Genomic DNA, 12500 nt, shown 5'->3' on the forward strand with positions numbered 1-12500 from the left:
CACAATACAATACTTTCTTTAACAGTTTATTCTGGCTAAAAAACATCTAGTCAAAACTCTCTCCCCACTATTCTCGTCTAACTGCCTTCTACTCTATTCCTTTGACACGAAAATTAAGACAGGTCTATATTCCCAGAACTTTCCTGCTCTTTCTCATCCCATTGCTAGCTCTTTGTTACTCAAAAGGCCTCTGACTCAGAGCTCTCAGTATAGTACAGCACAGCCCACCACACCAAATGCTTAACCATTGTTCAATAGTTACCACAGTATCAGTAATAAAACTGACCTATTAAGGTTTTGACTATTAGAATATACAGATATATTTGTTATTTCAGAAATCTGGCTAAAACTTGATCTGTGCCACTCACAAGTTCTATACTGTCTGCACTCATCCTTTACAGTTCACCACTCTTTAAGATGAATCTTGTTCATTTTCACATAGAAAAAAAAATTTCATACCTCTTTGACACCTTTCTCAGAAACATAAGATGGCACAGTCATAAAATGAGTTGCAGTCAGTCACAAATTGGTTGATAAAAGTTATACAAGTATTACTTCCACCTATACCCCCATTGCTTTCTACATTTGCTTCACTTCTAGACTCTCTACCCAGCTAGGCCATAAAAATATCATGCTCTTTGACCTAAATCTTCAATCGACATGCCTGTGCTATAATAATCATATTTGTTTGGCCTATTATAGTACACATCCCCAACATATTCAAATCCTCCAAACCAAAAATGAGTTCTTCTTGACCTCATCTTAAATATCCCTTCCTTGCTTTCATCTTTGCTTCACTTCAGGATTCCCTACCCAGCTAGACTATAAAAATGCAACGCTTCTTGATTCAAATCTTTAATGACCAAGACTCTGCTATAGTAATCATCTTTGTTTGGCCTATTACAATGTACATATTCCCAACATGTTCAAATCCTCCAAATCACAAATGCTTTCTGCTTGACATAATTTTTATTATAAATGTAACTGTCTATCTGTCTGTCTGACCTATCTGTTACCGTTATGGACCATTGCCGCATATAATCACAATGGTCAGTAAAATACAACAAAACTGTTTCCAAATCTAGTTAAAGGATGACCTCTCCCCATCATAGAAATATGTATGACTAAACAATCTATTTGTCACAGTCGACTGGTCTCCCTTGTTCAACACAAGGGAGTTTATCTGACCTCTTGTTGTCAATTCAATATTTCTTCCTGTTAAAAATCATAGCTATGCTATAAAACAGTGTCACTTCAGAAATAACAAGTGCATGTGGCTAAACATTTTCCTACAACTGTTTCATATCCATGTCAACGCATGGTACCAGTGGAAAGCTTTCTATCTACTTACAGACTTGCAGGTTTTCTCTCTTTAAGACATGAAGCTATAGAGGTAAAAAAAAAATAAAAAAAAACAGCTAACCTGTTATCAAAGTAGGCAAAATTAATTTCTAAAAGAAATTTTAGAGCTGAAATTAAGCTTCTTATAGATATATTAAAAACCTATCACTGAGAAGTCACTAATAATCATTTCCCAAAGAGGCCACTACTGACCTAAAACACTGTTTTACTTATTATGCCCTCCCTGATATATAATGGCTTTAACTTCTGCTATGATTTGGCTAAACTGCTAGTTCAGAACCATCAGTCACAGCTCAGTTCTCCAACATTCAATTAGCCCACAGGTCTATATCCCTCTCTCCATAAACAGATGAACCTTCACCCAAAATTTCCATAAAAGGCCTTCTATGTTGCAAACCTCCTGAAACACCTGTTTAATTTATCTGTGTGCTCTGGAATAATCTGCTGTTCTTGGGAAAATGCTCCCATTATCCTTGTATCTAAAACTTTCAATCCTATCCCCTAGATCAATTACAGTGCATAATTTGTCTATCTTTGTTCTCAAAACTGCATTATAAACTAAAGTAAAAGCAAATTTCTATATTGATCAAATGCTTGCATCATCTAAATGAATCTCAACATGTCTCTTGTTCTATCTTAAATACCTCCTACTATATACTCCAAGCATGCAGAGTGTGGACCACTGGTGGTGTGGAGGTTTGGACTACAAAGAGGGTATGTGGGAGTGACCCATCTCGGAAGAGAACACCTGCATACTGGATAGGGCCAGATACAGGGTGAAGTTAGATTTGTGGAGAGATTAGCCTACACAGACATCATTCATCTTCATGGACAACATCATGGGCAGGCTGTGCCTATGGTTTGCTGAGGGTCAGTGCCAGGTTGGCACATGGACAACATCACAGGCAGGCTCTGCCTATGGTTTACTGAGGGTCAGTGCAAGGTTGGCACATGGACAACATCACAGGCAGGCTCTGCCTATGGTTTGCAGAGGATCAGTGCCAGTTTGGCATGCAACTCCACCAGCCACAGCAAAAGATGATCCATGGTGTCCAGACTGGTATCCCACTGTTGATGCACTTCAGACACAATCTGTCTCTGTGCTTGATGCCAGATGACTACTAGGGGCCTCTCTGGGCATGCAACAATTCCCGGCAGTTCATCCTTAGCTGGGTGATCTATGTCCACTGCTGAGATGCAGAACTGGTGACTGCTACAAACCAAGCATCAAGTACATCAGATGATGGAGTCCCAAGTACCCCAGCTACCCCTCAGGATTTACCACAGATAAAGCTGTAGAAGGATGAAAGAAAAAAAAATCAAAAAATAAACAAATAGAACATGTTAGCACATATAACACACAGATTGACAGCACTTCCAGTTACCCAGCACTACCTCCACTGTAAGAGAGATAACACCTTCACTTATCAAGCCCAACCTCTTGAGCACTACTTCCTTATTCAGCCACACTAGTAAGCACCTGGAACCATGGACTTGCACTTTTTAACTATCTCTGTAGCCAATTAGGTTAAAATAGACATCTTGAGACAATGGCCAGTATTCATAGTTGCTTGCACAAGTTTGATAGGGGTATTTCTAATGGTCATGAATGAGCGTCGCAAAGGAGTGAGACATAGAGGGCATTCACACTAATAAAAAAAGACTTACAAATAATGAGATGCAGATGAGAAATGTTGTAAAGCATAGTATGTTAATGAGACAGTTTTGCAGTTCATAGTCTGATGTGTATGCGGTGCACACATCCGTTGTTAAAAGGGATGCTTCTGCTTTGATATTGGAGTTTTAATCTGTTAACTTGCCCCCATCTATCCTTTTGGTAGTTTGACAAGTATGCGTAAGCTATTTCTTAATACAAAAATTAATTATTTACCCCAGCAACCCCTTCATTACTTTGTCTTAACACAATAAATTATTCAGCCCAGCAATCACTTTAGCAGTCTGACCATGTATGCACAAGCACTTCCCTGGCACACAAATTAATTATTTCCCCAAATGACCCCTTCAGGAGTATATTCAGGAATGCACAAGCACCAGAATGAAACATTCACCCAAGTGACCCCTTCAGTAACATGTCCTTGTATGCACAAGCACCAAAATTAAGCATTTTCCCAAACGACCTCTTCAGTAAAATGTCCGGGTATATAGAAGCACCAACTGATCTCCCCTTACATCTCTGTATTCTCCTTGCAAACTGCTGCTTACTGCCATAGGCTCAGGGCTATTTACACATTTAGTATGCAAATGAGTTCATTATAGATTCATGTCTATGAATTTTACTCATTCGCATACATGCACACCCCGTAACAACATAGTAGCTATCCCCCTATCACTTATGCATTAAGCATGTTAAGCTTCTGCGATAAGGGTGCATGTTTACAATAATTCTTTCTCATGTATGCCCAAGATTTGCATATCCATGTAGCGCTGCTCTTTGCGGATCACCACCATTAAAATGTGAAGTCCCAGGATATTAATACCACTCAATGTATCAGTTGTTTTATGTTTGCTAACAGCCACCTACTACTTAAACAAACTGACATAATGAGTGAGAGAGATGTAGTTATATAATGTTAGTGTAGGTAAAACTCTCACATAAAGCAACTACAAATAGCAAAGACATTATCAGTAACAGAGAATACCTATCGCACACAGTACAGATCACGCACATACTGAGGCTCTTAAAAGTAACCTACCTAAATCACAAAGGCCTTCTAAATCTAACCTAAGAAACAAGTACCCTCAGCATTCTCACAAAAACTCAAATCAGGCATCACCCACCATTGGACATGCATCTACAGCTGTTGGTGTCTCAAATCAAAAGTCCTTAAGACAAAATTCCACAACCATCTAGAACTTCTTGCTTTGACACCAGTTTTCCTTTCTTCTTACCTTCATGGGGACAAGCAGGTGATCATCTTTCCTAAAGGACTGACAGGACTCCTGTTGGCATCCAGAGAATAAAGATTATTTTTTCTCCCCTGTTCTTGTTTTGAGCTCAGGAAAACAGACACAGAGATTAATAGACTGGCTCAAAATAAATTCTAATACATCCTTTAGGCATAAAATAAGAACTAGTTCTCAAAGAAACCCTGTCCTTGTTGAAAATGAGGTAGGGTTGACCCACGATAAGAGTTTGTGACTTAGATACTCTTATAGCAGAAGACAGAGGAATGAGCAAAACAGTCTCCCATGTTAAGAACATCAAGTTAGCCTGATGACCTGATTCAAATGGCAAAATGAGTAAGCATTTGAAACACAAAGTTAAAATCTGAATTAACAGCCACCCGTTTTCTAGGTGGACAGATATGTAAAACCCCTTTCCAAAACTGCATGATTTGAGGGCAAGTAGAATGGGAAGGGATCCAAGAGCAGACAAGCTACAATGTCCAACAGATTATTCTTGATAGCATGTAAGGAAGACCAGAGGACAAGTATATCACATAAGTAATGAAGAACAAGAGGAAACTGACAGTTAAAAGATTTCTGGTTCTTTGAATGGTACCAACTAGAACATATTTTCCATGTACACCTACATGATTTCTTAGAGGCAAGTTTTTTAGCTTCCTTTAATACCTGTGGCATGTTCTCAAAAAGGTGCCTAAAATGTATCAAAATTCTATTGTCCATGTAGTCAATTAAAAAGTTTCTGGATTAGGATGTATCAAACAACCTGTCATGCATGAGTAAATCCAGTCTGTGTGGGGAAGTCTGTGGTAATTGTCCTTAACCTGTTTCAAAATAAGGGAGACTGACTTTTGCCTGGGCCAAAAGGAGTCACCACCACAATGTTTAGGGAGTCTACCTGGATCTTTAGAAGAACCCTGGATATCGGTAGAAAGGGTGGAAAAGCATAGTGAAACATTCTTGTCCATTGAATAAGTAGGCTTCTATCTTCCAGGCCTGTTTGCAAGGAATCCCTGAGAAGAATATGTTTAGTTGTCTGTTCTGAGAGGAGGCAAATAGATCTTTCAGTGTTCCCCACAGTTGGATCAATTTTTAGAAGTCCCCAGGGAGACATTTCCATTTGTGAGGATCTGTCCTGGTCCTGCTTAGCTTATCTGCTACGATGTTTATCTCTGAAAGAATGTGTGGAGTCTGAGTTGCTACCACCCAGGCTATCATGTCAAGTCTGCAGTGGGAATAAAATCAAGTACCCCCCTGTTATTTTATGTACTGCATCACTGTGGTGTTGTCTGTGAAAAATTGCAGGGGCCCTGGAGACCAGAGATGATTTAGGGAATTCAAAGCATTTATTACTGCCATCACCACATTTTATTACTGCCATCAACTCTTTGACATTTTTGTCCTTTTGTCTATCATGGTTGTTCCAGACCTTACACTTTCACCCTTTGGGAAACCGCTCCCCATGCCTGGTCTGAAGCATGTGTTGGGACAGCTTTGCCTGAAACAATCTGGTGCCACAGGTAAAAATATAGACTTAGAGAGAGGGAGAATTTGCCAAGGTGGGGGAGGGTGTGGAGGTGAAGAGGCACATATGACTTTTTGGGAATGTCCTTGATTTTGACAAGTTTTCTTTTTTTCTTTTTTTGAGACTCCTTTTTCAAATCCAGTTTCGTGGTACCTTGCTGCTTAAATTTATTTTTGAAAAAGGGAGGTAGAAGGGAATTTTTTAATTTCATTTAAAAAAGGAAGGTTCAAAGATTTGGGTCATCTCTAGAATCAACTTTCCCCTTGCATCAAAACTCTTAAGCACATCAGCTGCAGAAGGGCCATACAGGACATCCTTCTGGAGAGAGAAAAAAAAATTTGTTTTTCATTCTCTTCTTTTTTTTGAGAATGTAACCAAGCTAGTCTTCTCTTGACTAACATAGGAACAGAAGCCCTTGAGGCAGTAACAGCAGCATATTAAAACATTATAGGGCAAGTTTAATTACATGAGAAACAGACACTAAGGAGGTATTCAAAGAATTTTTCACCTTAGAAGAGGGAAGCTTACCAGTTAATGTTTTAATGTTCTCAAAAACAGAAGTAAAAGCTTTAACATGTGAGCTTGACAGCTTGCAGTTCTGAATGTTAAAGTGTCAGAAGAATAAACATTTGTATCAAAATTGGAGCATTTCTCCACGGGCCTCCGCTGAAGACAGGATCTGTGGAACCTAGTCGGACTTTCCCGGTCAACAAATGTTAAATAAATAAATAAATAAATAAAATTGTCAAAAGCTTTCCCACCCTTGTCAGAGGGACTAGCATTAGCCATTTGTCTAGCAGAAGTAGTTTTGGCTAAGGAAATCACAAAAGAGTCTGCTTTAGGATCAGAAAACAATTATTTGTGAGTGTGGTGAACCTTATATGATCTATCAGATTTCCTAGGGACAGGAGGTTGCCTGTCAAGTAAACTACAAGCTGTCTGGAAAACATCCTCAAAAGCAGACAAAACAGAGGAGCAGTTTCAGGTAGGTGAACATCCAGCTGTAACAAATCATAATACATTTGCTGGGTAATAGGAATATCATTATCTTATGATTGAAAAACTTCCTTCCTTTTAAATAAGGCTTCAGAAAAAGAAAAGTCTTCTGGAAGGAAATCTGAAGCAACACTTTCCTTGGAATCAGTCTTCTGCTTGTGAAGGGAGCAGAGAAGCACAGCATTCTCCCTCTAATCCCTGCCCTTTTAACTGAAAATCAGTGTCAGAAAAACAGGGAAATCATTTGATTTTCTTATCACAAGAAGAAGCAGGCACAGTGAAAGCAGAAATCAATTCCTTAGTAAATCCCCACAAGTCTTCCCTGAGTATAGAAATAGTGACAGGAGAATCCATTTTTTTTACTTTTTTTCCTATGAGAATCCCTGGAGAAAGATTAACACCAAAGCAGATATACTCTCCCAGGGCACAGGTTCTTTTTCCTAGTTAAGTTGTACACATATCCACTCCTTCCCTCAAGACTGACAAGAGGGGTTCTCTCTTGCCCACGGAATCCAACTGTACTGCCACAGAGGAATTGTCTCTCCACTGGTCCTTAGTGGTTGCAGCTGCTACAACAAAAGGACAGGGGTGAAACGATGAGCAGTCTGAGGAAGCAAATCCAGCCACGGAAGAGTCACCCATCAGTGGCTGAAGCAAAGAAGGAGCCAGCCTGTCACCCAAGACTCCATAATAGCTTTCTTCTTTTGAAAGGGGGATGGAAGAACCGCAGAGAACAGTAACTACTCTATATGTCTAGCTATGAAGGAAGCCTCTAAGTCAGGAAGCAGAACCTGATGGAACCTGTAAATATCAAGACAATCCAAAAGTAGGTTTTGGGGTAAAAAAAATACTGAAAGTCCACGCAGACATGGTGGTGGTGCTGCAGTAGCGTTGTCGCCTCACAGTAAGACGTTATCCTGTTTGATTCTCAGCTAAAAGCATCTTCTGTGCAGAGACATGTGTGAATGGGCGCACCTTCGTTGCAGGTTGTGCGTCAGAGCTGGCAACTGGGCATGTAATAATCTACTGCCAATCATTAGCCGACCGGAGTACCTCTGTGGCGACCCCTAACCGGGAAAAGCCGAAAGACACAACAACATGTTAGAAGTTCAGAATACATATGAAAACAAATAGTTCACTCAAGCATTCACTCAGGTAAAATCCTCTGCCATAGTCAAATAGGCCATAAAAGTAAGATTCCTTGCTAGACGTGTATAACTTTTAATGAAAAAAACAAGTTTTCCATCATAAAAATAAGTTACTGGAAGTTTTTCCCCTGCAAGGAGCTTATCTGCCCAGTGTTGAAGGAATCTTTGAAAACTGGCTGGCTGGTCATATCCTTGGCAGGATATAACCCAAATATCTTACACTACTTTAACAATGATCTAATGTTGAACATCTTCCAGGTTTATCTTCCAATAATAGTTTCAGCAGATGAGATGAGATTGCGAGAAGCTTACAAAGGCAAATTTATTGTAAGGGGCAGGCAATTCAAAAACGACTAAGTTTAAAAGAGCAACACAGGTTGGTTGGATGGGCATTCAGTATTTTGGAACTACGGAATACAGTGAGAGAGCAAATGTATTTAAAGAGCAATGGTTGTGTACTTCACAAAATAATACTTTTATGCTTTCTGACAACATGTATGCATTGTTGTTTTTCCCACAGGTTTATTCCTAACTCAGTCAGATGGTTTGTTTTAGAATTTAAATAGGTTGTATATTTGTAGTACTGTTTGACAGTTTTTATTCTTTGTTGATATATTTACTAAAGGAAATATTAATATGTTAGAAGAAGGACACAACAGCTTTTTAGAATTTTGATTTTGAAAAATGCAGGTTTGAATGATTTGTAAATTCTGATTTAATCCAGAAATTACATTTAGGAGTCCATTCTAAAAGATGTGAGACAGCATTGCAGAGGACCTCCAACATCTTACAGTACACCTGTGATCCAGCAGATGCTATGCTAGGAGCACACTTCACTATACCTTGCATGGCAGGTAATGCCACGTATAGGTAGTGGGGATTCATAAACATTTTGTGTTACACATGCATGATGTAGTCTAGTCTGAAGTGGCTTGATCCCAACGTGTAACCTTTGATGACTCCTGAATGACCCTGACTCCACAGTATATTCAGTTGTATTACTAGAGATACGTCAAGGTAAACACTTTCATGAAGCACAAACAAATTCTACAAACACTTGGGCAGCGTAGTGTGATGGTACACATGTAAAGCACACACACTTTAACAAAAAGTATTGACAGTCATTTCCTTTATAAGGCGATGACAAAGGCAAATATGTACACACTACTCATGCACACAGCCATCACCCAGGGCAATGATTCATATTAGTGGGCTTCTGTACAGCCCCTCTTGTATGTCAGCAACATACTGTCAACTGATCCACATTTAACAGAGCATTCTGATTTTCACATTTGTTTAAAACAGTGTTCTGCTACACCAAATTGTCATTTGACAGCTCCAATTTGAGTTCTTTCACTGGCTAAATTGTAGAGCCAATGAGAGTGGAGCTTGTAAAAGTAAAAAATAGCAGGAACTATAGAAAGGAATGTATATAAAGCTATTTCTTTCAGTTCCTTCATTTTTTTCCCTCTTTTTAATATTAAAAGATTTTTTTGTTTTTGTTCTTCAACTTCACATTGAGGGAAGTGCTCCTGTCTTGGGCCTCCTGCACCTTTTTTTAAAGGCAGTAGCTATGATTTTCAGCATACAGACATTGAGAGGTATGGTCAGCAGTTCTACTGCAGACATATTGGCCTTTTAATTGTAACACTTGCAATTAAACTGCTGACCTACTTGGGGAACTCCTCACTACACAGATATGGCACATTAACATCAATGGGAAACCCTACTGTTTGTAAGTATACACTGGCTTATCAAAGCAATGTGCACTTTTAAAGTTTACCGGTGTCACAGGGATATGCTACGTTTTAGAATCGGCTATATCTCCCCATGCTTCCTAATTAACCAATGTGCCTTTAGGAATAATGTAAGCCTGATAAGAGAACAAGGAATGGTGTAAGTGTTGTGGGTAGAATCCTGCCCTTAATATAAACTGATCTGGAATGAGTACTTTAGTGTCCCAGTACTGATAACAGACTTTCACAAACTTCAGAATTTGTTTCTCACTGTTCACTGTACACAACAGCTAGCATGGAATACGGGCAGTCTTCCAAAGATGCAAGTAGTCAAGTTACATATTTTCATGCACTGTATTTCAGAAAAAAAAAGCCATTTTTCTTTTCTTTTCTTTTCCAAATTTGCAATACAAAGGAAAAAACTAAATATGTGAATGTTTCCAAAATACAGGCCTTTCCCTTCGTCTCCATTCTGGTGCAATGTCAAGTAGCCCAACAAAGGCTGTAGGGAGTGGGATGGGAGCATGTCCCTACCGTCAACTATTAGGTTAATATTCTTCATACTTTGTGATCCTGTGACTGTGGTTACCTACATTTGGAAGAGAATTGTTGTGACCTTGTCCTAGACCATGGCTGTAACATTTCTTCGCTTAAAATATTACAGGAAAATAGTACTAAAGAAAATGAGACCTCAATGTATATTTGACAGTTTCCCTATCGCTTTATTTCTAATATAAATGTACAATATTTTTTTCTCTAAAGCTCTTCTCATCAGGTAATTCCTTTAAAGTAATATTTAGTGATCATTCCTATGAAATATTACAATTTGCATTATTTGTCATTGTAGTCTACTTGCCATCTAAACCTGTACATCGGAGCTTTTCTGTCAACAACTCCATCTGCAACGAACTATTCATTTATACACAAGAAACAGCTTGGATAATACTAAACAATGTATTTGGGTAAATACTTAGCATTACTGTTATGACAAACTCAACACACAGTATTCACAACAGACATATTTCACTGTAGTGCAAATGTTATACAAATAATCTGAGAGAAATACTCTATATACAAGTCCCATTTGGTATGATATACACCTGAGTATTTGTCTAAACCACCTTAAAAAAACCTTGTCATAACAATAATTTGTTTTTAATGTGCAATACTTACAATATGACATCAAGGGCATACGTTGCAACAAAACTTTCCCTCTCCTCCCACTCCTATTAGTATCATTCCTGTGTTGCTACACATGGATTGGACGCACTGAAATCCACACTACCAATAATCACTCTATATTTCATTTCATTCTGATGGTCTTTTCATTTTAAACCAGATGGAGTTAACAATGCAGTATTAATTTTTTTCTTACAATTAAAGGATAATATAAGTTTTGGTACTCTTGCTAAATATGAAAATCAACTTTAAACTTCAAAAATATATTATGGCTCTACAGCTTTTAAAATTTCAGAAACAGGTAAATATGATAAAAAGCAGCATTACACAAAGTTGGTGATAAAGAGCACATTAAAGTAGAATAAAAGCTATGATACAGTACCTTAACAGAGCACATTAAAGTAGAATAAAAGCTATGATACAGTACATTAACCAAGTAGTACATATTTGGACATTGAACGATGCAGCTTTCAACAGGTTAGCCAGTGTAATAGTGACATAGCTATAAGCATTGCAAAGCTTACCCCTGGGGGCTCTTTCTGCAGAATATGAAGAGCTGTAGCAGAGTTGATGGTTAATTGAAGCCAGACAGGGTGAGTAAGGATCAGGCGATCGAGAATGCTTATGTTTGTTAAAGACCCTCTGTGGACTGGTTTTCTGAAGGGTTGTCTGTCTGGAAAATCATATACTGGATCCTCTTGCATTCTAAAAAAAAAAAAAATAACAAACAGAAATCTTGAAATCCAAGCATGGAATACTCAGAAGAAAGCTTGACATTTTTAAGGAATGTTTAGGTTTTCTGATTACAAATATCAGCACTGTACAGACTCATGATATGCCAAAACTGTATAGCTCCAACCATGAATCTTCGGGTCTATATTAGGTCGCCAAAATGGTATTCTGATGAACACCTATTCAGCAACCCATAATCAGTGAAAATTGCTTCAGCGATTTGTTAAATTCACTAAGGGCAATGAAATAATTGCCCAAAGCACAACGGACAGCTATAGAACTTTGCCCTTTTCTCCACTGTAGTGTGACCTCAGACTTGGTATATATAGTTGGGGGGTGTGGAGAGTGAAGCCCCCACTTGGGTGGGTTCAAGTCAACTAAAAGTTGGTCCATTGTGCTTCAGGTAACTATTTTGTTGCCCTTAGTAAATTTGGTGAATTGCTGACGCAATTTTCACTGATTACGGGTCACTGAATAGGTGTTCACTGGAATACCATTTCGGCAAACTAATATAGACCTAAATGTTCAGTAGGTACCTTTTTAATATACAAGCATGGTGGACAGCACATACATATATAGATCTGAGAATGTATATACACACAGACACACACATGCAGACATTCCCACACAAATACACACACATGAATATAGACACACACACACACACACGCACACACATACACAGATAACACAGACCTACTAGGTCATTAGTTTTCAATCTTTAAACCCCAACTTGTCACACTGTATTTAACTTTATACACTCAGTAACCAAATATGAATGTGTCTCTATATACACTGAAGTTACAGAAGGTATAAAACGGTAATTTCATGTATGTGTGATTGAAATATGGACAAAAACCACTAGATGGAACAATTATTCTAAGAGAATACAAAATT

At 38.4% G+C, this 12500-nt stretch overlaps 1 protein-coding gene across 1 annotated transcript in view; it reads right to left on the reverse strand.

The window, feature by feature from the left end:
• The window catches only part of LOC122805490 (ras and Rab interactor 2-like), a 1218761-nt gene that overhangs the window by 541064 nt on the left and 665197 nt on the right, over window positions 1–12500 (reverse strand). Inside the window, exon 3 of the mRNA XM_044075679.1 lies at window positions 11396–11576. Within this exon, the coding sequence (XP_043931614.1) occupies window positions 11396–11575 (180 nt within the window). The 5' untranslated portion in view covers window position 11576. The remainder of the gene's footprint in view (window positions 1–11395; window positions 11577–12500) is intronic.

The sequence above is a fragment of the Protopterus annectens genome, chromosome 6.part1 (assembly GCF_019279795.1).
Source record: "Protopterus annectens isolate FY-2018-M chromosome 6.part1, PAN1.0, whole genome shotgun sequence".
NCBI classification, from domain to species: Eukaryota; Metazoa; Chordata; order Ceratodontiformes; family Protopteridae; genus Protopterus; species Protopterus annectens.